A 27,303-nucleotide genomic window follows, 5' to 3' on the forward strand; every position below is an offset into this window, starting at 1 on the left:
TTAATTCCAAGGTAACGTATGGTTTTTGGTGCTATTGTAAATGGGATGGATTCCCTAATTTCTCTTTCTTCGGTCTCGTTATTCGTGTATAGAAATGCAACTGATTTCTGAGCATTTATTTTGTATCCTACCACGTTACTGAATTGCTCTATAACTTCTAATAGTTTGGGAGTGGCTTCTTTTGGGTTTTCCATGTAGAGTATCATGTCATCTGCGAAGAGAGACATTTTGACTTCTTCTTTGCCAATTTGAATACCTTTGATTCCTTTTTGTCGTCTGATTGCTGTTGCAAGGACTTCTAGTACTATGTTGAATAATAGTGGCGAGAGTGGGCATCCTTGTCGAGTTCCTGATCTTAAGGGAAAGGCTTCCAGCTTTTCCCCATTGAGAATAATATTTGCAGTAGGCTTTTCATAGATGGCTTTTATGAGATTGAGAAATGTACCTTCTATTCCTACACTCTGAAGGGTTTTAATCAGGAAAGGATGCTGTATTTTGTCAAATGCTTTTTCGGCATCGATTGAGAGGATCATATGGTTCCTGAGTCTTTTCTTGTTGATATGATGTATCACGCTGATTGATTTGCGAATATTGAACCACGCTTGCATCCCAGGTATGAATCCCACTTGATCGTGGTGGATAATCCTTTTAATGAACTGTTGGATTCTATTAGCAAGGATCTTGTTGAGGATTTTGGCGTCCATATTCATTAGGGAAATCGGTCTGTAATTCTCCTTTTTGAGGGGGTCTTTGCCTGGTTTGGGGATCAAGGTAATATTGGCCTCATAGAATGAGTTTGGTAGCTTTCCTTCTGTTTCTATTTTTTGAAATAGCTTTAGGAGAATAGGTATTATTTCTTCTTTGAATGTTTGGTAGAATTCCCCAGGAAAACCGTCCGGGCCTGGAGTTTTGTTATTTGGAAGGTTGTTTATCACTGACTCAATCTCTTCATAATTAATTGGCCTGTTTAAGGAATCAATTTCTTCCGGTTTCAGTCTTGGTAGTTTATAGGTTTCCAGGAAGGATTCCATCTCTTCCAGATTGCTTAGTTTATTGGCATATAGCTGTTGATAAAAATTTCTAATAATCCTTCCAATTTCAATGGTGCTCGTCGTGACCTCTCCTTTTTCATTCATTCATAATTTTAATAATCTGGGTCCTTTCTCTTTTCTTTTGGATAAGTCTTGCCAGTGGTCTGTCAATTTTATTGATTCTCTCCAAGAACCAGCTTCTAGTCCTGTTGATCTGCTCTACTGTACTTCTGGTTTCTGCTTGATTGATTTCAGCTCTAATTTTGGTCAACTGCTTCCTCGTGCGTGGATTAGGCCTGTCCCTCTGTTGCTGTTCCAGCTTCTTGAGGTGAGAATATAAAAACTGCATTTTAGATTTTTCTATTCTTTTGAGTGAGGCTTGGATGGCTATGTATTTCCCCCTTAGGACTGCCTTTGCAGTATCCCATAGGTTTTGGACTGTTGTATTTTCATTCTCATTGGTCTCCATAAATTGTTTAATTTGATTTTTGATTTCCTGGTTTATCGAGTCATTCCTGAGCAGGATGGTTCTTAGTCTCCAAGTGTTTGAGTTTCTTCCAAATTTTTCCTTGTGGTTGAGTTCCAATTTCAGAGCGTTGTGGTCTGAGAATATGCAGGGGATCATTTCAATCTTTTGGTATTGGTTGAGACCTGTTTTGTGTCCCAGAACATGGTCTATTCTTGAGAATGTTCCATGGGCATTAGAATAGAATGAGTATTCTTTGGTTCTGGGGTGTAGTGTTCTATATATATCTAAGAGGTCCAACTCGTCGAGTATGGCATTCAAAGCCTTTGATTCTTTGCTTAGTTTTTGCCAGGGTGTTCTGTCTATTTCTGAGAGTGGAGTGTTGAGGTCCCCTCCTATTAATGTATTTTTATCTATATGTCTCTTTATTCTGGTTAAGAGTTGGCTTGTGTATCTTGCTGCTCCCCTGTTGGGGGCATATATATTTATAATAGTCATATCCACTTGTTGAATACTTCCCTTAAGAATAATATAGTGCCCTTCTGCGTCTCTAACTATAGTCTGTAGTTTAAAATCCAATTTATCTGATATGAGAATTGCTACCCCAGCTTTCTTTTGAGGTCCATTTGCGTGAAAGATGGTACTCCATCCCCTTACTCTCAGTCTGAATGCATCTTTGGGTTTGAAATGAGTCTCTTGTAGACAGCAAATGGATGGGTCATTTCTTTTTATCCAATCTGCAACCCTGTGGCGTTTTATGGGATGGTTCAAACCATTTACATTAAGACTGAGTACTGAGAGATATGATTTTAATGTTGCCATGTTGCCAGTAAAGTCTTTGTTTGTATTGGCTGTGACTTTCTGTTCTGTATCACTCTTGGGGCCTTTTTACTTTTATAGAACCCCCCGTAATATCTCCTGTAGGGCTGGTTTCGTGGTTACAAAATTGGTTAGTGACTGGCGATTCTGAAATGTCTTTATTTCTCCATCAATTCTGAATGACAGCCTTGCTGGATAAAGGATCCTTGGCTGCATGTTTTTCTCTGAAAGAGCTTTAAATATGCTCCCCCAACCCTTTCTCTCATTCCAGGTCTGTGTAGACAGGTCTGACGTAATTCTGATGCTTTTGCCTTGGTACGTGAGAAATTTCTTTGCCCTGGCCGCTTTCAATACTGTATCCTTGCATCTAATATTTGCGAATTGCACTATGACGTGACGTGGCGTAGGTTTGTCATGGTTGAGCTTGGGAGGGGTCCTCTCTGCCTCTTGGACACGAATGTTTGTTTCCCTTGCTAGATTAGGGAAGTTTTCAGCTACAATTTGTTCAAATATCTCTTCTAGACCTCTGTTTTTCTCCACCCCCTCGGGGATGCCGATGATTCTAACATTGGATCGTTTCGTTGAGTCAGTAATCTCCCGTAACCTACATTCGTGGGCGTGGATTTTTTTAAGACCATCTTCTATTTTCATTTTTTCCTCTATTAACCCATCCTCCAATTCACTAACCCGTTCCTCTGCTTCTGCGACCCTGGCCGTCAGAGCCTCTAGTTTTGCCTGCATTTGGCTCATAGAATTTTTAATTTCTATCAGATTCGCTCTCATTTCTGTCCTTAGGGATTCTATATTCTCAGTAACCTTTTCGTTAATAGTTTTTTCAATTCTACTCATCATTTTGACCATCGTTACTCTGAATTCCATTTCTGATAATTTGGTTACATCCATATCCATTATTTCTGTGGCAGAGGCCATAGACTCACTGTCTTTTCTTTGCTGGGGGGGGCTTCTCCTTCTTGTCATTCTGATGAGGAGAAGTTGCGGGGTTGTCCAGAGCCCAAATTATTGACTGGGTCCCAGGCCATGCCCCTTGTTTTATAGGGATCTTAGGGATGTGGGCTTCTTCTTTAAAGATTTTATTTATTTATTTATGTGGCAGCCAACCAGCGAGAGAGGGAACAGAAGCAGGGGAGTGGGAGAGGAAGAAGCAGGCTCCCAGCGGAGGAGCCCGATGAGGGACTCCTTTCCGGAACGCCGGGATCACGCCCTAAGCCGAAGGCAGGCGCTCAATGACTGCACCACCCAGGCGCCTCGGGTTGTGGGCTTCTTGATTTTTCAGCCTGCCTTCTGGGGGAGGGGCCTGCCGCGCCGATACTCAGGCAGCCCTGTTTGGGTAGAGTCTCCGTGTCCCCTGCGAGGGGGGATGGGGATGGGCACTCTCTGAGCCGGTATTTCCAGGCTTTTGTTCTCTGGCGGCTTTCCCTGGCGGTTTGCTGTGCCTCTTCTGAGAGTCAGAGCAGCAGCGGCCGAATTTCAGCCTCTGTCACAGAACAGAGGGATTGCGGCCCGTTCTCTACTAATGTTCTGGCCACTTTAACTCTGTTTCTGTTGGTGCTGCTCAACCCTGCAGCGTCCCGGGATGTGCGCCCCACACCCGGCGTCCCAGCCCTCACTTCCAGGGCCGGCGCGTCTCTGTCCTTTGTGTTTCTAAAGCCGCCAGCCGCCCCGCGCGCGCTCCCGGATCTCCCGGTCTCAGTCTGGATCCAGTAAGCGCACCGGGATTCCGGGGTTCCGTGAGATGCCTGGTGGCGCGCGCACCCGGCTCACGGTCTCAGTCTGCTGTTTTGCGGGTGCCGTCCGCGAGCCCAGCCTGCTCTCCCGTGCAAGTGGCTGCCGCTTCCCGGCGCCCGAACACGGCGGCTCCCTCCCCCTTCCGTTTATCTTCCGATATCTGTGCACAGTTTCATGGCTCCCCGCTTCGTACCTCAATACTCAGCGCTGGAGATATTCATTTGTAGAGATCCAGATGCATCTTCCTGCGTCTCAGGCTGGTTCCGTGGTTGTTTAGGCTGGTCTGGTACCTATCCAGCTCGACTCGGAGGACCGGCTGAAAACGGTGTCTCCTACTCCTCCGCCATCTTAACTCCGAAAAACTCCTGTTTCTATTTTTTGAAACAGCTTCAGGAGAATAGGTATTATTTCTTCTTTAAATGTTTTGCAGAATTCCCCTGGGAATTCATCGGGCCATGGACTCTTGTTTTTTGGGAGGTTTTTGATTACTGCTTCAATTTCGTTACTGGTTATTGGTCTATTCAGATTGTCAGTTTCTTCCTGTTTCAGTCTTGGTAGTTTATAGGTTTCCAGGAAGGCATCCATTTCTTCCACATTGCTTAATTTATTGGCATATAGTTGCTGATAATAATATCTAATAATTGTTTCTATTTCTTTGGTGTTATTCATGATCTCTCCACTTTTGTTCATAATTTTATTAATTTGGGCCCTTTCTCTCTTCTTTTGGATAAATCTGGCCAGTGCTTTATTGATCTTATTAATTCTTTCAAAGAACCAATTTCTAGTTTCATTGATCTTCTCTACTGTATTTCTGGTTTCTAATTCGTTGATTTCTGCTCCAGTCTTTATTATTTCTCTTCTCTTGCTTGGTTTAGGTTTTATTTGTTGTTCTTTTTCCAGTTCCTTAAGGTTAGCTTGTATATTTGGGATTTTTCTACTTTTTTGAGTGAGGCTTAGATGGCTATGTATTTCCCCCTTAGGACTGCCTTTGCAGTATCCTATAGATTTTGGACTGATGTGTTTTCATTCTCATTGGTTTCCATGAATTGTTTAAGTTCTTTAATTTCCTGGTTGACCCAAACATTCTTTAGCAGGATGGTCTTTAGCTTCCAAGTGTTTGAATTCCTTCCAAATGTTTTCTTGTGATTGAGTTCCAGTTTCAAAGCACTGTGGTCTGAAAATATGCAGGGAATAATCTCAATCTTTTAGTATCGGTTGAGACCTGATTCATGACCCAGTATGTAGTCTATTCTGAAGAAAGTTCCATGTGCATTTGAGAAGAATGTTTATGCTGTTGTTTTAGGGTAGAATGTTCTGTATATATCTATGAAGTCCATCTGGTCCAGTGTGTCATTCAAAGTTCTTTTTTCTTTGTTGATCTTATGCTTAGATGATCTGTCTATTGCTGAGAGTGGAGTGTTGAGGTCTCCTACTATTAAAGTATTATTATCAATACGTTTCTTTATTTTGGTTAACAGTTGGCTTATGTAGCTGGCTGTTCCCATGTTGGGGGCATAGATATTTACAATTGTTAGATCTTTTTGTTGGATAGACACTTTAAAAATGATATAGTGTCCTTCTGTATCTCTTACTACAGTCTTTAGCTTAAAATCTAATTTGTCTGATATGAGAATTGCTACCCCAGCTTTCTTTTGACGTCCATTGGCATGAAAAATTGTTCTCCATCCCCTCACTTTCAGTCTGGAGGTATCTTTAGGTTCAAATTGAGTCTCTTGTAGACAGCATATAGATGGGTCATGTCTTTTTATCCAATCTGCAACCCTGTGCTGTTTCATGGGAGCATTTAGGCTGAGAGTGATTATTGAAAGATATGATTTTATTCCCATTATGTTGCCTGTGAAGTCCTTGTTTCTATAGATTGTCTCTGTAAATTCCTGGTCTATATTACTCTTGGGTTCTTTCTTCTTTTATAGAATCCCCCTTAATATTTCTTGCGGGGCCAGCTTGGTGGTCACATGTTCTTTCAGTTTCTGCTGGTCACGGACACTTCTTGTCTCTCCATCCATTCTGAATGACAGCCTTGCTGGATAAAATATCCTTGGCTGGATGTTCTTCTCATTTAGTACCCTGAATATATCTTGCCAGTCCTTTCTGGCATTCCAGGTCTCTGTGGACAGGTCTGACGTTATTCTGATGTTCCTCCCTCTGTGCGTAAGAAATCTCTTCCTTCTATCTGTTTTCAAGACCTTTCCTTGGATCTAACATTTGCAAATTGTACTATTATATGTCAGGGAGTTAGTCTGTTCTCATTGATCTTGGGAGGGGTCCTCTCTGCCTCTTGGACACAAATGCTTTTTTCCTTCTCCAGATTGGGGAAGTTCTCAGCTATGATTTGCTCAAATATATCTTCTAGACACCTCTCTCTCTCCCCCCTCAGGGATCCCAATAATTCTGACATTGGAATGTTTCATGGAGTCATTAGTCTCTCTCAGCCTGAGCTCTTGGGCTTTAATCTGTTTTTCCCAGGCCTCCTCGGTTTCCTTCTTTTCTATCATCTTATCTTCTAACTCACTAATTCACTTACCTCATTACCTTGGCAGTCAGAGTAATTCATAGCATTTTTATGTTCAGCCTGATTAGATCTCATTTCTGCCCTTAGAGATTCTATATTGTCGCTAATATTTTTTTCAGGCCTAGATATCGACTTCATAATTGTTACTCTGAAGTCTATTTCTGACGTCTTAATTATATCCATATCCATTAGGTCTGTGGCAGAGGCCACAGTCTTTGATTCTTTTCTTTGTTGGGGGTTCCCCCTCTTAGTCATTCTGTTGGGGGAGGTGGTTGAGAGAATGTACAGAGTCCAGAATATTAACGAGGACCCAAGATGCACCTATTTTATAGGGACCTTAGGGCTGTCAGCCTCTTGTTCTTTCAGCCTGTCTTCTGGGGGAGGGGCCTGCTGTGCTGTTACTCAGGCAACCCTGCTTGGGCAGAGTTGCCCTGCCCCCTGTGGGGGGGGGGTTGTCTCAGTGAAAACCGGTTTTTTGGGCTTTTGTTCTCTGGTGGCTTTCCCTGGCGGCTTTCTGCATCTCTTCTGAGAGTCAGAGCAGAAGTGACCACAATCAAACCTCTGTCTCAGAACAGAGAAATTGCAGTCTGCTCATCACTGAGCTCTCCAGGCGACACAGTCTCCATTTCTGTCTGTGCTTCTAAAAACTACATCCTCCCCGGTTGTAGCACCACAGAGCAACACACCCAGAGGTGCACCCCAAGGCCGGGGTCGTCTCTTCCCTTTGTGTTTCTAAAACTGCAAGCCACCCGCAGTTTGTGTGTGTGCATTTGCAGCTCCTGGATCCTGGCAGGAGGCTGGACTAAAGTCCTTTCCCCGCAGCTAAGGGTCTGCGAGTCTGTGCCCTGTCCCAAACACGAGACGCTTTTGCGCTCCAGTTTTATTTCATGTTCCTGGCACCAGCTTATGGTGGCTCCTCCCCCTTCTGTTTATCTTCCAATATCTGCCCTCAGAATCTCAGCTCCATGCTTCATACCTCGGGATAGGTGATGTTTTCTGCTTGTAGAGATCCAGATATATATTCTTACATCTTAGGCTGATTTCATGGGTGTTCAGAATGGTTTGGTTGATATCCAGCTAAATTCAGGGGACCAGTTGAAATAGGGTCCCTACTCCACCATCTTTCCTCATCCTCTTTTGTTTCTTTTTTCTTCCTGCCCCCAGGGTTTCTAATACTATGTTGAATAAAAGCAGGGTGAGTGAGCATCCTTGTCTTGTTCCTTATCTTAGAGAAAAAGCTGAAAGCTTTTCACCATTGAGTATGATGTTAGCTCTGGGCTTGTCATATATGGCTTTTTATGTTGAAGTGTATTTTCTCTATACCCACTTTGTTGAGAGTTCTTATCATAAATAGATGTTGAATCCTGTCAAGTGATTTTCTGCATCTATTGAAATGATCATATAATTTTTATTCTTCATTTTGTGAATGTGGTATATTACATCAATTGGTTTGTGCATATTGAGCCAGGCTTGCACCCCTGGAATAAATCCCACTTGATTACAGTGTATGATCCTTTTAATGTACTGTTGAATTTGGCTTGTTAATACTCCGTTGAGGATTTTTGCATCTATGTTCATCAGAGTTATTGGCCTGTAAACTTTTTTCTTGTGACATCCTTGTCTGGTCTTGGTATCAGGGTGATGTTGGCCTCATAGAAAGAGTTTGGAAGTGTTCCTTCTTCTATTTTTTGAAAGAGTTTGAGAAGGATTGGTATTATTTTTTAATGTTTGATAGAATTTACTAATGAATGTGTTTGGTCCTGGACATTTGTTTGTTGGAAGGTTTTTGTTTTAAGATTTTATTTACTTATTTGATAGGAAGAGAGAGAGAGAGAGAGAGAGAGAGAGAGAGAGAGAGAGAGAGGAGAACACAAGGAGGGGGAATGGCAGAGGGGGAGGGAGAAGCAGACTCCCTGCTGAGCAGAGCCCGACACAGGGCTTGATCCCAGGACCCCGGGATCATGACCTGAGCCAAAGGCAAACACCCAACAGACTGAGTCATCCAGGTACCCCTGTTGGGAGGTTTTTGATTATTGATTCAGTTTCCCTACTAGTAATCTGTCTGTTCAGATTTTCTCTTTCTTTATGATTCAGTCTTTGTGGTTTCATGTTTCTAGTAATTTATCCATTTCTTCTAGGTTTCCAATTCGTTGGTGTATAGTTGTTCATGGTACCCTCTTATGATCCTTTGTATTTCTGTGTTATCAGTTGTAATATCTCCTCATTCATTTCTGATTTTATTTATTTGAGACTTCTCTTTGTTTTCAGGGTGAGCGTAGCTAAAGGTTTGTCAGTTTTATTTATCTTTTAAAATAATCACCTCTTAGCTTCATTGATCTATTGTCTTTTTAGTCTCAATTGCATTTATTGCTGCTCTAATCTTAGCTATTTCCTTACTTTTACTAACTTTGGGCTTCACTTGTTCTTATTCTATTTCTTTGAAGTGTAAAGTTAGGTTGTTCATTTGAGGTTTTCTTATTTCTTCAGTTTTTTTTATTATGTTCAATTAACCAACATATAGTACCTCATTAGTTTTTGATCTAGTGTTCAATGATTCATCGGTTGTGTATAACCCCCAGTGCTCATCACAACAGGTTTTTATCAGTATGAACCTTCCTCCTAGAACTGCTTTTGCTGTGTCCCTTAAACTTTTTTCTTTTTTAAATTAAAGTATAATTAACTTACAATGTTATATTAGTTTTGGGTGTACAATATAATGAATTAACAATTCTATACATTAATCAGTGCTCATTAGGAAAAGTATACTCTTAATCCCGTCCACCTATTGCACCCATACCCCCACCCACCTCTGCTCTGGCAACCACTCATTTGTTTTCTGTATTTAAGAGTCTGTTTGTCATTTTTTGTTTGTTCATTTGCTTTGTTTCTTAAATACCACATATGGTGAAATCACATGGTATTTGCCTTTGTCTGACTTATTTTTTTAAGTAGGCTCCACACCCAGCATGGAGACCAACATGGAGCTTGAACACCCAACCCTGAGATCAAGACCTGAGCTGAGATCAAGAGTTGGACACTTAACTGAGTCACCCAGTCACCCTGTCTGATCTATTTTATTTAGTGTTATACCCTCTAGATCCATCCATGTTGTTGCAAATGGCAAGATTAAATTGTTTTTTATGATGTCTACATCTATCTGTCTATCTATACATCTATCTATCGTCTATGTATATTTGCATCCTTTGAATGAGCAACACTTGATTATGGTGAATGATTTTTTTATAGTATTCTTAGATTCAGTTTGATAATATTTTGTGGGGGATTTTTGTATCTGTGTTCATCAAGGATATTGACCTATAGTTTTTTTTTTAAGGTCTTTGTCTAGTTTTGGTAATGAGGGTAATACTGGCCTCATAGGATGAATTCGAAAGCTTTACATCCTCTTTTGTTTTTTTGGATAGTTTGAGAAGAATAGATTATAACTCTTCTGTAAATGTTTGGTAGAATTCATCTGTGAAGCCAGCTGGTCCTGAACTTTTGTTTGTTGGGAGTTTTTTGATTACTGATTCAATTTCATTGCTAGTAAATGGTCTGTCCAAATTTTCTATTTCTTCTTGATTCAGTTTTGGAAGGCTATATGTTTCTAGGAATTTATCTATCTCTTCTAGGTTGTCCAATTTATTGGCATATAATTCTTCATAATATTCTCTTATATATTCATTTTTATTTGCCTCTGTGTACTTTGTGATTTCCTCTTTGATTTCTTCATTGACCCTTCATTGTTCAGTAGCAGGTTATTTAACCTCCTTGTATTTGTGTTCTTTCCACATTTTTTCTTGTGATTGATTTCTAGTTTCATACCATTGTGGTTGGAAGGCATACATAATATGGTTTCAATCTTTTTGAGTTTATTGAGACTTGTTTTGTGGCCTCACATGTAATATATTCTGGATAATGTTCCATGTGCACTTGAAAAGATTGTATATTCTCCTGTTTTTTGGATGAAATGTGCTAAATATATCTATTAGATTGATCTGGTCCAATGTATCATTCAAAGCCACTATTTCTTTGTCTATTTTTTGTTTGGATGATGTATCCATTGATATAAGTGGGGTGCTAACATCCCCTACTATTATTTTATCACTATCAATTTCTTCCTTTATTTCTGTTAATGGTGACACTATGTATTTAGGTGCTCCCATATTGGGTGCACAAATATTTATAGTTGTTATATCCTCCTGTAGGTTTTTTCTCCCTTTCTCATTATGTAGTGTCCTTCTTTGCCCTTGTTAGTCTTTGTTGTAATGTCTATTTTGTCTGACATAAGTATTACTACGCCAGCTTCCTTTTTGTTTCCATTTGCATGATAAATATTTTCCCATCCCTTCACTTCCAATTTGTATGTCATTAGGTCTGAAGAGAGTCTCTTGTAGGCAACATACAGATTTGTCTTACTTTCTTATCCATTCAGTCCCTCTATGCCTTAAATAAAGCATTTAGTTCATTTATATTAAAAGTAATTATTGATAGGTATGTACTTATTGCCATTTGTCACTTATTTTATGGTTGTTTTTGTAGTTCTTCACTGTTCTTTTCTTTTCTTGCTCTTGTGCCTTATGTTTTGATGGCTTTGTTTAGTGATATGCTTGGATTCCTTTGTGTTTATTTCTTGTGTATCTATTACAGATTTTTGATTTGTGGTTACCATTAGGTTTGTAACATCTTATGCATCTAGCAGTCTATATTAAGCTGATGGTTGCTTAAGTTTGAGCTCATTAAAAGCACTAAGTTTTTACTCTTCCCTTCACATGTATTATGGATGTCATACTTTATATCCTTTTATTTTGTGAATCCCTTGACTGATTTTTATAGAGATAATTGATTTTACTGTTTTTATGCTTTAACCTCCATAATGGTTCTCTAAGTGATGAATTTACTATTCTTATTATATGCTTGCAGTTACCTGTGAAATTTTTTCTTTTTATAATTTTCTTACTCATGATTATGGCCTTTTCTTTTCTTTTTTTTAAAATATTTTATTTGTTTATTTGACAGAGAGAGAGAGAGACAGTGAGAGAGGGAACATAAGCAGGGGGAGTGGGAAAGGGAGAAGCAGGCTGCCTGTGGAGCAAGGGATCCTGATGCGGGGCTCGATCCCAGGACCCTGGGATCATGACCTGAGCCAAAGACAGATGCTTAACAACTGAGCCACCCAGGCGTCCTGGCCTTTTCTTTTCTTTAACATTTTTTTGTAAGAATGGCTTAATGGTGATGAACTTTTTTAGATTTTTTTTTTTTTTTTTGGTCTGGGAAAATCTTTATCTCTCATGTTCTGAATGACAGCCCTACTGGGTAAAGTATTTTTGGTTGTAGGATTTTTCCTTTCAGTAGTTTGAGTGTATCATGCCAGTCTCTTCCACCCTGCAAAGTTTCTTCTGAAAAGTCAGCTGATAGCCTTATGGTATTTCCCTTGTATAAAACTATTTTTCTTGTTGCTTTTAAAATTCTTTCTTAATCACTAGTTTTTCCTATTTTAATTATTATGTGTCTTAGTGTGGACTTATTTGGGCTGATTTTGTTGGGGGCTGTCTGTGCTACCCGGATCTGGATCTTTATTTCCTTCCCCAGATTAAGGAAGTTTTCAGCCATTATTTCTTAAATACATTTTCTGCCTCCTCTCTCTTTTCCTTCTGGGATCCCTATAATGTGAATGTTATTATGCTTGATGATCACAAATTTCCCTTAACCTATTCTCATTTATTATTATTCTTTTTTGTTTTTGCTCTTTAGCTTGGTTGCTTTCAATTACCATGTCTTCCAGGTTGTTAATCTGTTCTTCTGTCTCCTCTAATCTATTATTGATTCCCTCTAGTTTATTTTTAATTTCAATTATTTTGTTCTTTATCTGCAATTGGTTCTTTTTTATATTTTCTATATCTTTGCTGAAGGTCCCACTGAGATCCTCCAGTCTTTTCTCAACTCCAGTAAGTATCTTTATGACAATTACTTTGTATTCTTTATCAGGTATATTGCTTATCTTTGTTTCATTTAACTCTTTTGCTGTGTTTTTTTCCTGTTCTTTCATTTGGGACATATTCCTCTGTCTCCTCATTTTGTCTAACTCTTTGTGTTTGTTTCTGTGTATTAGATAAGTCAGTTACATCCCCTGATCTTCAAAGTAGTTGTTCTATGAAAAATCTTATGGTGCCCTATAGCACAGTGTCTCCTGTTCACCAGAACCAGGCACTTCAGTGGGGCCTCCTATGTGGGTTGTGTCTGCCCTTCTTTTGTGGCTGAGCCTTGTTTGCCTTCAATCCAGTTGGTACAATGGTCTGCTTTGCTTGTTGTGGGCAAACTAGGCAGGATTTTGTCCCTGTGCTGTTAAGAAGCCAATGTGGGGCTGCCACAGGCTTGTAATTGGGAAGTGTTGACAATCAGACCAGATACCTGCCCTCAGCTCATCTACCAGGGCTGCAGTCACACTGATTCGCAGGACGCTCTCCCTGCATTGTCTCCTGAGAGGCTTTTTTGGTGGGCAAGGCCTGCAGTCAGACCAGATGCCTGCTCCCAGTCTCTGTCAGGACTTCAGTTACACTGATCAGCAAGATACCCTCTCTGCACTGCCAACTATAAGGGTTGACTGCTGGGACTGTGGGTGTACTGGTGTGTGTGGTTATATTCAACTCTTGCCAAGGTAGGAGTCACTTTGGAGTGGGTGTTTGTCCATGCTGGAGCTGCTTGCAGGATGAGATTTAGCAGGAGCTGCTTTGGAAGGACTATTGGCTGGTTGAATGGGGCAGATACACAGAAGAATGGGGGTAGGGTGCACAGTGTTAGTAAGCTAGGTGGAGAGTGTTCTTGCTGGTTCCTGCAGGTGTCCAACTATCTGGGCTGGGGGTGGATGGGAGAGAAATGGCAGCTTCCAGCTCTTTTGTTCTTTGAGAATTCTCCTAAAGATCCCTGCCCTTCCAGCACATGTTCTGGGATTAGTAAATAAATCTCCTTCACTTATATGCCAGGTGCTTCTCAAACTGCTGCTTCTATGCTGTATCTTGGCTGGGTTATTTATTATGCTGTCTCTTTAACATCAGGGACCTTGTTTCCTATCACCCTCTGATTCTCCTGGGGCTAAACCCACTGATTTCTAAAGTACTCAGAATTAAGCCCTGCTGATTGTAAAAGCTCATGAAGTTAAGCCCCATTGGTTTTCAAAGCCAAATGTTATGGGAACTTGTCTTCCCAGTTTCAGGTCCCCTGTCCCTGGGATGCCTGGTGGTGGGGTCTAATCCTCTTAACTTCTCTGTACTTGAGGTTTCTCTTCCAACTGTGGTTAGTCTAACCAAGGGTTTGGTTCCCACCTGTGTCTCTGCCCCTCTTACCCTTTTCATTGTGGCCTTCTCTCTACAATTAACTGTGGAAGGTCTCTTCTGCCAGACTTTGGGTCATTTTATGAATTAGTTGCCCTGATGTGGCTGTTATCTCAGAGTGTCTGTGGAATAAAGTGAGCTCAGGATCCTCCTACAGCACCATTGTCTCAGAATTCTGCATCCCATAAATTTTGGTATGCAGTATTTCCATTTTCATTTGTCTCAAGGTATTTTTTGATTTCTCTTTTGATTTCTTCTTTGACCCATTGGTTGTTCAGTAACATGTTTAATATCCACATATTTGTGGTTTTTCCAGGTTTCTTCCTGTAACTGGTTACTGATTTCATACCATTGTGGTCAGAAAAGATGCTTTATATTATGTCAATCTTTTAAAATTTATTAAGACTGTTTTGTTGTCTAACATGATCTATCCTGGAGAATGTTCTATGTGTATTTGAGGAGAATGTATATTCTGTTGCTTTTGGATGAAATGTTCTGTATATATCATCTATTAAATCCACCTCCTGTAATGTGTCATTTAATGCCAATGTTTCTGTATTAATCTTCTGCCTGGATAATCTATCTGTTGATTACAGTGGAGTATTTAAATCCCTTAATATTGTGTTGCTGTGTATTTCTCCCTTAGGTGCTCCTTTGTTGGTGCATAGATATTTACAAATGTTATATTCTCTTGTTGGATTGTCCCCTTTATCATTACATAATGACCTTCTTTATCTCTTATTACAGTCTTTGTTTTAAAGTCTATTTTGTCTGATATAAGTATAACTATGCCTCCTTTTTTTTGGTTTCCATTTGCATGGAATATCTTTTTCCATCCGTTCACTTTCATTATGTGTGTATCATTATATCTGAAGTGTGTCTTTTATAGGCAGGATATAACTGGGTCTTATTTTTTTTTCCATTCAATCACTCTATGTCTTTTGATTTGAGAATGTAGTTCACTTATATTTAAGGTAATTATTGATAGGTATGTAATTGCTGTTTTGAATTTTTTTTTTTTTTTTTGCCATTTTGTAGTTCCTCTGTTTCTTTCTTCTCTTGCTCTCTTCCTTTGTGATTTGAAGATTTTCTGTAGTGGTATATGTAGATTCCTTTCTCCTTATCTTTTGTGTATCTGCTAAGGTTATTGCTTTGTGGTTACCATGAGGCTTACATATAACGACTTTTGTAACAGTCTAAGTTGATAACAATTTAAGTTTGACTGCATTATAAAGCTGTATATTTTACTCCCTTCCCATGTTTTATGTGTTTGATATCATAATTTACATCTTTTTATGTCATGTATCACCTATCAAATTACAGTTATAGTTGTTTTTACTACTTTTGTCTTTTAACCTTCATACTAGCTTTATAAGTGATTAATTCACCACATTTACACTGTTAGATTATTCTGAATTTTACAATATATTTACCCTTACCAGTGAGATTTATATTTTTCATATGTTTTCCTTTTACTAATTAGTGCCCTTTAATTTCAGCTTAAAGAAGTCCCTTTAATCTTTCTTTCTTTTTTTCTTTCTTTCTTTCTTTCTTTCTTTCTTCTTCTTCTTCTTCTTCTTCTTCTTCTTCTTCTTCTTCTTCTTCTTCTTCTTTCTTTCTTTCTTTCTTTCTTTCTTTCTTTCTTTCTTTCTTTCTTTCTTTCTTTCTTTCTTTCTTTCTTTCTTTCTTTCTTTCTTTCTTTCTTTCTTTCTTTCATGCCAGGAGGGGCAGAGGGAGAGGGAGAGAGAAAATCTCAAGCACGCTCCATACCCAGCACAGAGCCTGACACGGGGCTTGATCTCACAACCCTGAGATCATGACCTGAGGTGAAATCAAGAGTCAGACACTCCACAATAGCCAAAATATTGAAAGAGCCCAGATGATTCAGATAAAGAAGGTGTGGTGTGGTGTGTGTGTGTATGTATGTATGTATGTATATATATACATACATACAATATATACATACATACACAGGCACTCACACTCACACTCACACTGGAATATTACTCAGCCATCAAAAAGAATGAAATCTTGTCATTTGCAAGGACATGGATGGAACTAGAGGGTATTATGCTAAGCCAAATAAGTCAGTCAGAGAAAGACAAATACCATAGGATTTCACTCATATATGGAATTTAAGAAACAAAACAGATGAACATAGGGGAAGGGAAGGAAAAATAAAATAAGATGAAAACAGAGAGGGAAGCAAACCATAAGAGACTCTTAATTCTAGGAAACAAACTGAGGGTTGCTGGAGGGGAGGTTGGTGGGGGAAAGCGGTAATTGGGTGATGGGCATTAAGGAGGGCACTTGATGTAATGAGCACTGGCTGTTATATGCAATGGATGAATCACTAAATTCTACCTCTGAAACTAACAATAATAAAAAAAGAGTTAGTCACTTAATCAACTGAACCACCCAGGTGTCCCTCCTTTAACATTTCTTATAAGGCCAGTATAGTGATAATGAACTTGTTTAGCTTTTCTTTGAAAAACTCTTTATCTCTCCTTCAATTCTGATTGACACTGCTGTGTAGGGTATTGTTCGGAAGTTTTTTTCTTTCAGCATTTTGAATATATTGTTCCACTCACTTCTGGCCTGCAAATTTTCTGCTGAAAAATCTGCTATAGTCTCATGAAAACATTACAAGTTGTTTTCCTCTTCTTGCTTTTTAACATTCTCTTCTTGTCTTTAACTTCTGATAATAATGTGTCTTTATATGGGTCTCTTTGATTCATCTTGTTTGCAACTCTCTGGGCTTCCTGTATCTGTATGTCTGTTTCTTTCTCCAGGTTAGGAACGTTTTCAGCCATTATTTCTTCAAATAAGTTTTCTGCCTCTTCTCTATCTTCTCCTTCTGGGACCGTATAAAGAGAATGTTGGTTCACTTGATGTTGTCTCATAGTCTCTTCAGCTATCTTCATGTTTGTTCATTCTTTTTTTTCTTTTTGCTGCTCTGAGTTCTACTATCCTGTCTTTGAATTCACTGATCTTTCCTTTTGCTTCATCTAGTCTATGTTGAATCCCTCTAGTGTATTTTTCAGTTCAGTTATTGTATTCTTCAGTTCTGTGACTTCTATTTGCTATTTTCTTATATTTTCTTTCTTTTATTATTGAGGTATAATCAACATACAACTTTATATTAGTTTCAGGTGTACAGCATAATAATTTGGTATTTAAATACATGGTGATATAATCATCACAATAAGTCTAGTTAACATCTGTCACCATACATAGTTACAGAATCTTTCTTTTGATGAGAACTTTTAAGACCTACTCTCTCAGCAACTTTTCAATATGTAACGTAGTATTATTAACTATGGTCATCATATTGTACATTACATCCCATGACTTATTTATTTCAGAACTGGAAGTTTATTATAAACTCGCCTTTACCCATTTCACCCAATGCCCACTTTGGCAACTACCAATCTATTCTCTGTATCTATGAGTTTGGTGTTTTGTTTTGTTTTTAAAGATTCCACATATAAGTGAGATCATATGGCACTTGTCTTTCTCTGATTTATTTCACTTAGCAAAATGCCCTCCAAGTCCATTCATGTTGTTGCAAATGGCAAGATTTTATTTTTTATTGCTGAATAATATTCCACTATTATATATATCACATTTTCTTTATTCATTCATCTGTCAATGGATACTTCAGTTGTTTCCATATCTTGACTATTGTAAATAACAATCTGATGCAATTGGGCGCATAGATTTTTTCAAGTTAGTGTTTTCATTTTCTTTGGATAAATACCCAGAAGTGTATTCACACATTTGTTTTTGCTTTTGTTTCCTTTGCTTTTGGTATCAAATACAAAAAAATCACAGCCAAGACAAATGCCAAATATCTTACTGCTCATGCTACCTTCTAGGAGTTTTATGGTTTCAGGTCTTATGTTCAAGTCTTTAATCTATTTTGAGTTAATATTTTTGAGTGGTGTAAAATAGTGGTCTGGTTTCATTATTTTGCATGTGGCTGTCCAGTTTTCTCAACACCATTTATTGAAGAGACTGTCCTTTCCCCATTGTATATTCTTGGCTCCTCTGTCATAAATTAATTGACCATATATGCATGGATTTATTTCTGGGTTCTGTATTCCGTTCCATTGACCTATGTGTCTGTTTTTCTGCCAGTACCATACCATTTTGATTACTATAGATTTGTAGTATAGTTTGAAATCAGGGCACATGATGTCTCCCACTTCCTTTTCCTTTCTCAAGATTGCTTTGGCTATTTGGGGTCTCTTATGGTTCCATACAAAATTTGGTATTACTTGTTCTGTGAAAAATGCCATTGGAATTTTGATGGAGAGTGCATTAAATCTGTATATTACATTGGGCAGTATGGACATTTTAACAACATTAATTTTTCCAGCTTGTGAGCACAGAATATTTTTCCATTTGTTTCTTCTTCATTTTTATATTTTCTATCTCTTTGTTGAAGTTCTCACTGTGTTCTTCCATTCTTCTCCTGAGCTTGGTGAGCATCTTTATGGCCACTATTTTGAACTCTTTTTTTAAAAGAAGATTTTATTTATTCATTTGAGAGGGAGAGAAAACAACAGGAGCAGGGGGAGGGGCAGAGGGACAAGCAGACTCCCCACTGAGTACGGAGCCCGACGTGGGGCTCAATCCCAGGACCCCAGGATCAAGACCTGAGCCAAAGGCAGAAGCTTAACCAACTGAACTGCCCAGGTGCTCCTATTTTGAACTCTTTATCAGATAAATAACCCTTCTACATTCCATGAAGGACTTTTTTCTGAGGTGTAGTCTTGTTCTTTTATTTAGAATATATTGTTCTGTTTCTTCATTTTCCTTAACTCTCTGCATTGATTTCTATCATTTGAATATCTATCTTTATCAGCCTTGAGTGTGTGGCCTTGTGGAAGAGATGGAACTTATTATTCATCCCTGTCTTAGCTCTTGGTTTTCTCTCAAATCTTTGTGATTGTCTAAATAGTCTATTTTATTTCAAGTGACTCCCAGTAATTGAGGGTGTGCCAAAAACATGTCAGTGTCCCAAAGGGGAGGATTTCAATCAGCACATAGTACAGGTGATTAGAAGCCAGACCCTTAAACAGCTTTTAAAGTATGCAAATATATATAGTTCTGTGGGACTGCAGGCATACGTCTCGCCACCAGAGCTGGGAGACTTAGAGATGTTCCCTGCATGGCAGTTGCAGATATTGGTGTGCTAGACAAGTGTGCAAGCTCCTTTTTCGGTGGTATTGACAACATGGAGCAAGTCAGAGGGAGAGTGCAAATGGCATCCCCTGGCTTTCATCCTCAGAGAGCACCTCAGAGAGCATGTCCTTGATGTGTGCCAAACCCGAAGCATGCCCTTCAGGCTAGAATTCCAGGACAAACAAATAGGCCTCTTTTCAGCCTGCTGTCTGTGGTGTGCCCTGTTTATGGTAGTTGGCCAGGAACCCTCTTTCCATTTGTTATAGTCCCATAAGACCCAGGAATGCAAGCCCTGCTGGCCAGCAAAGCCAGGCAAAAAAGGGGCATCACCTGGGCAGCAGCTGCAAAAAGATGCCAGCATACCAGATGCATGTAAAAGTTCCCCTCTTGGAGATACTGGCACTCTGGAGTGTGGCAGAAGGAGAGCACCAAGATAGTGTCTATCCTCCTAGGTCTCTAAAAAGTATCACAGTGGGCCCTTAGATGTGTGTTTAATTAGAAGCCTGCCCTTCAGGCCATAATTATGAAGATAAGCTGAGTCCTCTTTTACAGTAATGCTGCATTCCTCAGATTGTTGCCCCCTGCTGTACCCTGGGTGTGGTAGCTAGGTAAGAACTCTTTCTCTGCTAGTTAGAGTTCTTGGGACCTACAGTCACTGGCCACTAGATCCGTGTGATCTAGAGGTGTCCGCTGGGGACAGCTGCAAAAATTGGGGTGCCTGATGAAGGTACAAGCTCTTTTTCAGGAGAAATTGATGGAGCAAGGTAGAGGGACCCAGAGTCTTTTAAAAAGAAGCTCATACTTGAGTTTCTTCTTGTGTAGAACAATCAGTTTGACCGGAACATCTAAAAGCTAAAGTTTCTCAACATTGGCACTATTGATACTTTGGGCCAGATAGTTATTTTGTGCTGTCTTGTGCATTATAGGAGGTTTAGCAGAATCCCAGGCCTCTACTTACTATAAGCCCATAACACACCCTCTCTCCCCAAGTTGTAACAATCAAAAACGTCTCCAGATATTGTCAAATATTTCCTGTGGGTTGGGCAAAATCACCCCCAGTTAAGAACTACTGGTTTAGAAGCATGGTAGTATTGCAGTTAAGAATATGATTTTTGCAGAACTATGTATGAATCAAGACTCTTTTTGCTTACTGCCTGCATGACCTTGAGCAAATCACTTCATTTTTCTGAACCTCACTTTTCTCAGCTATAAGTGGGGACAATGAGGCCTATTTTAGGGTTGTTGTAAGGATTAAATGAGATCATGTACACAAACACTCAATACATTGTGGCAATAGTAATATGTTAATATTATTAACCATTATTAATTAACAAAGATTTTAAGTTCCCAGGAAATACTGAAAGAGGAAGGGAGAAGGTTTCTTAAGGATAGACTCAGAACTTAGTTTTTTTTAATTGCCCATACTGTCATAACAGAGTTCAGCTTCTCCCATTTGCTAGTACACCTTGCCAATTAAGAACCATTAAAGATGAGAGTCAAGTCTTTCTCTCCAAGACCCATAGCCAGGTCTGGAAAGGCAAGATACTGAGCTCTATACTATGTAAGCTGCATAATCTATTTTGGGGTAAGGGTCTCTGAGATTTCTATCTATGTGTAGGCACATAGCTTAACTCCACCCCATCTCTAAAAATCAAGTTCTCTAAGTATCAAAGAGATAAGAAGAGTCTTACCGTAGAATTACACCAGAGACACCGGAAATCTTGAAGTCTTTGGTAACTGCCACAGTTCTCATGACATACTGCACATTGAGAACTGACAGATATGTTTCCTTCTACCCACTGATGAGGCATAGTCTTCTGAAGGGTAAAAAAAAGAAAAAAGAAAAGAGGTAGAAGTTAGAGATATAAGGAGAGAAAGGTCCGGCTGGAGTAACTATACTACCTCATGGAAGACATTAAGTAACCCCAACAAATTTCTTCATGGTCTTGCCCTCCCCACTCCAATGCTAGCAAGTGATGACAGCTGGAAGTAGGGGGCTTTCATTCTTCTAGATTGGTTGAACTGTAAGCCTAGGGAGGATATCTACTTGGGTTGTATGGAGACAGGAAGAAGTCTTCCTTGCCCTGTGTATCCTGACTACAGGAGAGATGGGAAAGAGTGGCTGTAGGAGAAGATGGTTGGTACTCACTACTTCATCAGCGGGCATGAGGAGGTCATCAGTGATAGACAAAGTATTCCATTTGCAATCTTTGCTTGCTCTCAAAGCACATAATTTGTGAGACTTCACTTTGCACACTATGAAAAAAGGAAGAAAAGATGGATGTGAATCTGGTGACGATGAAGATTCTAAGGCCCTTCCCTAAGCTTCTCGGAAAGTACTTAGATGCATCTAAATAGTTCTGACCCACCTCCAAAGGCCTATTTCTCATATTATCTAGCTCCTGTTTATTCTTACTGGCTAAATTATCTACTATCTGGCTTGAATGGAAACTGATGGCAAGAATGAGGTGATTTCTGTTATTCCAGCTCTTGTGACCATGTTGTCCAATCCTCTCAGATCCAACCCTCCATTTAATTCATGAGAATTTCTTCTCATGCCAGCTTCTTCCTATCTCTCTTCTTCAGTCTGTTAAGTGTCAGAATTAATCTTATATTAGAGTCAATGACCTAGTACAAGTCAATGACACTAAAGCCACACGAGCCTTCATCCCTATCTCCACCCACTGGGCTCCATTTCCTAAAATAATCAGAAAGGTACCTTCACAGATGATAACATTTCTAGATAAGGCAGGAATGCTTTCTCGACAGACATTGCAGTGCTGGGTCCGGGGGCTGTGACTGGAGTACCAATAGTGCATTCCAACCAGGAAAGGGTTGTTTTCTGCTGCAGGTATCTAAAATAAGTAAAAGAGAAGAGAGAATAGAGAGTTAATCATAGAGACATATTAGGGAAGAACAGAAAACCTGCTTCTAAGTCTGAAATGGCCAGTTAGGTATCAGAGCATCTGAAGAGGAAGACTGAATATTGGAGCCAATACCTAACAAATCTCCCACCTCCAGTTTTTCCCCAGTGGTTTTGGAAAGAGCAAAAGAATAGGGAGGTAGGTCCTACAATTGGAGCTGGAGACAGGAGGAATGATCTCTATACTGCTTGACCAAACCACTGTATTGATTTAGTCTAAATTAGTTCTGTTAGCCTTGAGCGTGGTTCTCTTTGAGTAGTCAGCTAAAGGAGGTGGTTAGTTGGACATACAGTGATAATCTAAGTCATCTGGCCGGGCAAGAAAGGGAGGAGGCAGACTTTGGGCTAAGGAATGCTTTAACTATCTCCTGGAGATACACATTCCCCTTCCTGGTCTTACCACTGCCAGGTAAGCAGAGTAGTGCATTACCTGGACAACAGTTTCATCTCAGGGGCTTCTTGCCCAAACATTTTTTTTTTTTCTGAATGCTACACTCTGACTACCTATAGCAGTTTCCTGGTTAATCAATGTAATTCATTCAAAATTCATTAAACAAAATATTTACTGAGTAACTACTATGTGCTTAGCATCTTTTAAGGCATTGGAGCTATATGAACAAGACAAAGTCCTTGCCTTCATGAAATGATATCCTGTTTGGTGTCTTATTTCATGGTATTGAATTTGACATTTACTGTTAACCCGCCTGTAAATACTGCATTTGTGTATCACAGCCTGACTCTTCATGACTGTGGGGAAGGCAGAAGGTATATCAGCAACTAGTTTGGGGGTTGAAAGGAGAAAGGAAGGGGTGGGCACCACAACACCCAAGTTTGTTCTGGGTGTGCATTCCATGGGACTTTTCCACTTTTTCTCTAATTCCTGTGAATGTCTGATTTTTTTCCTTTCTGCCTTCCTCTTGAGAGTAGACCTAGGTGTACACATTTAGCTTTTTATTCTTGACGATAAGTAATGGGTTATATTTATATAATATAATGGGTAGGGTGTGTAAAGGTATAACAAAACTTTAAAAAGAACTATATGTTCTCCCTGATGCCCTCTGATAGTGGTCCATTAGAGAGAGAGAGGTACTGAGGGTTCTAGCACATTAAGTATTCAGCCTTGATCAATTTACAGAAATTAGGGGCACCTGGGTGGCTCAGTCATTAAGCGGCTGCCTTTGGCTCAGGGCGTGATCCCAGAGTCCCAGGATTGAGCCCCACATCAGGCTCCTCCGCTGGGAGCCTGCTTCTTTCTCTCTCACTCCCCCTGCCTGTATTCCCTCTCTCGCTGGCTGTCTCTCTGTCAAATAAATAAATAAATAAATAAAATCTTTAAAAAAAATTTACAGAAATTAGCCATCTAAACCATAGCCTACACATGGCACTCTCTGTTCCATCCTTCTCCCTTCTGGCATTCTGGCTATGTGCTAAGCTGTGGCTGGATTGATCAGGAAGGTTCCAGAAAGAAAAGCTATTTTGATGAGCTAAAGGCTCACCTGATCTGGGATCACTTTGTGATTGCAATGTTTCTTGCATGCTTAGACCCTGACAAAGCTCCAAGAAGATCAGAGTAGATGGTGAAGAGTCCTGAGGAAGTGACATAATCTTGGTTTTGGCAGTCTGAGCTCCCAGCACCTTTCTACTTCCCAAGCCACTAAATTATAACTCTACAAGTATGTTCCTTCCTTTCAACATCCTTCCCTCCTCCAATAGTTACTAAGAGCCAACCTTGTGTCATCTATGAAGCTAGACACTGGAGACATAGAGATAAATGATCCAAACTTCTTGCCACAGGAAGCTCATAGTCTAGTGGAGGAGAAAACTTCCTAAACATATCATTTCATTACAAAGTGACAAGTGAGCTCTCCTAGAATGTGCAAGTTTCAGTCCATTCCAGAACTATGAAGCAAAAAGTTACCAGAATTTGAAGATTTGGAAAATTATTAGCCTACATATATTGCAAAACATGAGAAAATGTGCTTTGGAGAGAGCACTAAGAGTGTGGCTGAACAAACTTCTGCTGGAGGGATTAGATGTATGACACATGGATCCAATAAACTATCTCAGCAGAAACATTGCCAGCTTGGACTGAAGGGTCAGACATGGGACCAAATGAAGAAAGACTGTCAGACTTTGGGGATTCTACAAGCAGAAAACAGGCTGGTAGAGTTACTTGGCTGTGAACATGTGTTATTCTTCAACAAAATGGAAGAATGCCTCTAAGGGGGCTCAGAGGTCAGCAGGGATGCTGAGGGTGGTACAGAAGCCAGAGATGCTGCCCCTGCCACCACAGATCCAGAAAGTGGTGGCCTGGAGGTGAGGTCACTGTATTCCTGGATCCAGAAGGTAGGGCCACTTCCTTGGTTGGGGGGGCTCCCACCCCTGCGAACTTCAGAGAATGGGGCCAGAGGAAAGAATATCAAGCCACCAGAGAATTATTCTGAGGCCTGGAAACCTAATGGAATATGCTCTACTGGGCTGTCAGCTTGCTTTAGACCACCAACCCTCTTATTCCTTCAATTTCTTCTCTTTCAGAATGGGAATGTCTATCCTATGCCTGTCACAGCATTGTATTTTGCAGGTGGATAACTTGTTTTCTAGGTTTTACAAGTTCACGAATAGAGAGGAGCTTTTCCCTAAGATGGACCATACAAAAAGTCTCTTCCATACTTGATTTAGATTATTTAGAAGGTCAGATTGTGAGCTAAGAATTAATGCTGGAATGGGTTAAGTCTTTGGGGGATGTCAAGATAGGGTGGATGTATTTTGCATGTAGGAAGGCCATGAGTTTTGGGGGTATGGGCGGAGGATAGACTGTTCTTCCTTCAAAATATGTTCAAGTCCTATTCACCAGTACCTGTGAATGTGGCCTTATTTGGAAATAGGGTCTTTGGAGATATAGTAGATTTAAAAAGAGGTCATACTGAATTAGACCACAGATAGCCCTAATCCAATGACTGGTGTCCTTATAAGAAGAGGAAAGTTTGGACACAGCTACACACAGAGAGAACAACACCATGTGAAGACACAGAGCATGAAGACACAGGGGACAACCATGTGATGATGGAGCCAGGGATTGGAGTAATGTTTTTAACATGTCAAGGAATGTCTGCAATCACCAGAAGCTAAGAAGAGGCAAAGAAGGATCCTCCCCTAAAGCCTTCAGAGAGAGCATGGTTCTGCTGACACTTTGGTTTTGGATTTCTAGGCTACAGAACTGTGAGAGAATAAGTTTCTGTTGTTTTAATTCACTCAGTTTATGGTAATTTGCTGTGGCAGTCCTAGGAAACTAATATAGTATATCATTACAGGCTTTTCTAGTGGTTGACACAGATTAAAATCCATTTTGAAGACAGATGAAAAACTGGCATGTATACAAACCACTGATCTCTGAATGAAGACAGTTTGACTTAAGTTTCTTTCAGTGTGTGGTTGCTGGGTTTTGTGCTTGATTTTTATCCCCTCTAAAATATTTAGGTGAATACATTCATGCAGAGACCATCACTCCAATCATACTCTGATGTTTTAGGGCAACTAAGGCTATTTCCTCCATCTCCTGAATCCTTCTCAGCATAATCCAGAACGCAGATAGGTACAGTAATTATCTTTCTACTAGTTAAAGAAGATCTTGTTAGTCTAGGCATTTTGTAAACTCTACTGCACTATCCAAATGTGAGAACTTAACAACATGAAGTATCTGCAAAGTGCATGAGTCTCAGATGAAACATCCCATAAGGCACAAAATCTTCTAAAGATGCATTTTCTTAAGGGAATCTTGTTTAGGACGGCTTATGTGATGCAAGGCTATGTTTAGATATAACAGAATCACTGGTTTTGCTGTAACTTAAACTCAACTGCTTTGTTATATCAAGGTTTAGTAACTACAAAATGTTAGGGCCTCCTGGGTTGGCCATTAGTAAGGTAACCATATCATCCAAATCAGGACACTTTAAGAGTGAAAGGGGGAAGCTATTAGTAATTACACAACAAGTGTAAATATGTTCATCCTGAGCAAATCATTAGCTGTGAAAACACTATGCATGAGCTAGAGTATCATTTGGCCAACTTGAATCTATTTGTTGCTCTACACAATCTAGTTGTCTGGCTTAGAGCCACTAGTTGTGTGTCAGATTACTGCATGCATAATCACAAGTGGTGGGGACTAGAAGAGAGAATGAAGATAATTAGTCAGAATTTAAGATGTTCTTCCAAGAGCATGGATTAAGAGTTAGGAGATCTGAAATCTCAATTCTGCAACAACAAACTATGACTTTAGGCAAGGCAACTGAACTCCTCTGAGTTTCAGTTTTCTCATCTGCTTAATTAAATCTTAGAATCATAAGCTTCTCAAATTGAAAGGAATGTTAGATTTCATCTAGTCTACCCACCAGAAAAAAACTAATTTTCTTTTTAAAGTGAACTGTAAAAACTCAGGTGAATTTGACAATTTAAAGTTATATATATTTAATTTAATTTGATGATCTGATAAACATATATAAATGTACACACATACATATAGTGAAATAATCACCCAAAGCCAAACTAATTAACATATCCATCACCTCAGATAGTTACCACTCTCTTTCTTTCTATGTGCGTGTGTATTGAGAACACTTAAGATCTTCCCTCTTTGCAAATTTTAGTTTACAATGAATGATTATTACTTATAGACACATTGTTGTACATTAGATCTCAGAACTTATTCATCCTGCATAACTGAAACTTTGTACCCCTTAACCAACATCTCCTCATTTCCTCCTCTTCTAGCACTTGGTAACCACCATTTACTCTCTGCTTCTTTAAGTTTGACTATTTTTTAAAAAGATTTTATATATTTATTTGAGAGAGAGAGGGATTGAGACAGCATGAGCAGGGGAGAGGGGCAGAAGGAGAGGGAGAAGCAGAATCCCTGGTGAGCAGGGAGCCTGATGCGGGGCTCGATCCCAGGACCCCAGGATCATAACCTGAGCCAAAGGCAGACGCTTAACCAACTGAGCCACTCAGGCATGCCAAGTTTGACTATTTTAGATTCCACATATAAGTGAGATCATGCAGTATTTGTCTGTGTCGGGCTTATTTAGTTTAACATAATATCCTCCAGGTTCATCCATGTTGTTGCAACCGGCAGAATTTCCTCCTTTTAATTTTTTTAAGATTTATTTATTTATTTTAGAGAGAGTACAGTGGGGAGGAGTAGAGGGAGAGGGAGAGAGAGTCTTAAGGTCTCACGACCCTGAGATCACTATGTGAGCTGAAACCAAGAGTTT

At 39.6% G+C, this 27,303-nt stretch overlaps 1 protein-coding gene across 1 annotated transcript in view; it reads right to left on the bottom strand.

Moving 5' to 3' along the window:
• DGKK (diacylglycerol kinase kappa) overlaps window positions 1–27,303 on the bottom strand; it is a 174,727-nt gene that overhangs the window by 86,581 nt on the left and 60,843 nt on the right. Inside the window, exons 5-7 of the mRNA XM_026513437.4 lie at window positions 21,833–21,968; window positions 21,263–21,369; window positions 20,805–20,927 (exon numbers count right to left, since the gene is read on the bottom strand). Of these exons, the coding sequence (XP_026369222.2) occupies window positions 20,805–20,927; window positions 21,263–21,369; window positions 21,833–21,968 (366 nt within the window). The remainder of the gene's footprint in view (window positions 1–20,804; window positions 20,928–21,262; window positions 21,370–21,832; window positions 21,969–27,303) is intronic.

Source organism: Ursus arctos, chromosome X, assembly GCF_023065955.2.
Source record: "Ursus arctos isolate Adak ecotype North America chromosome X, UrsArc2.0, whole genome shotgun sequence".
Lineage (NCBI taxonomy): Eukaryota > Metazoa > Chordata > Mammalia > Carnivora > Ursidae > Ursus > Ursus arctos.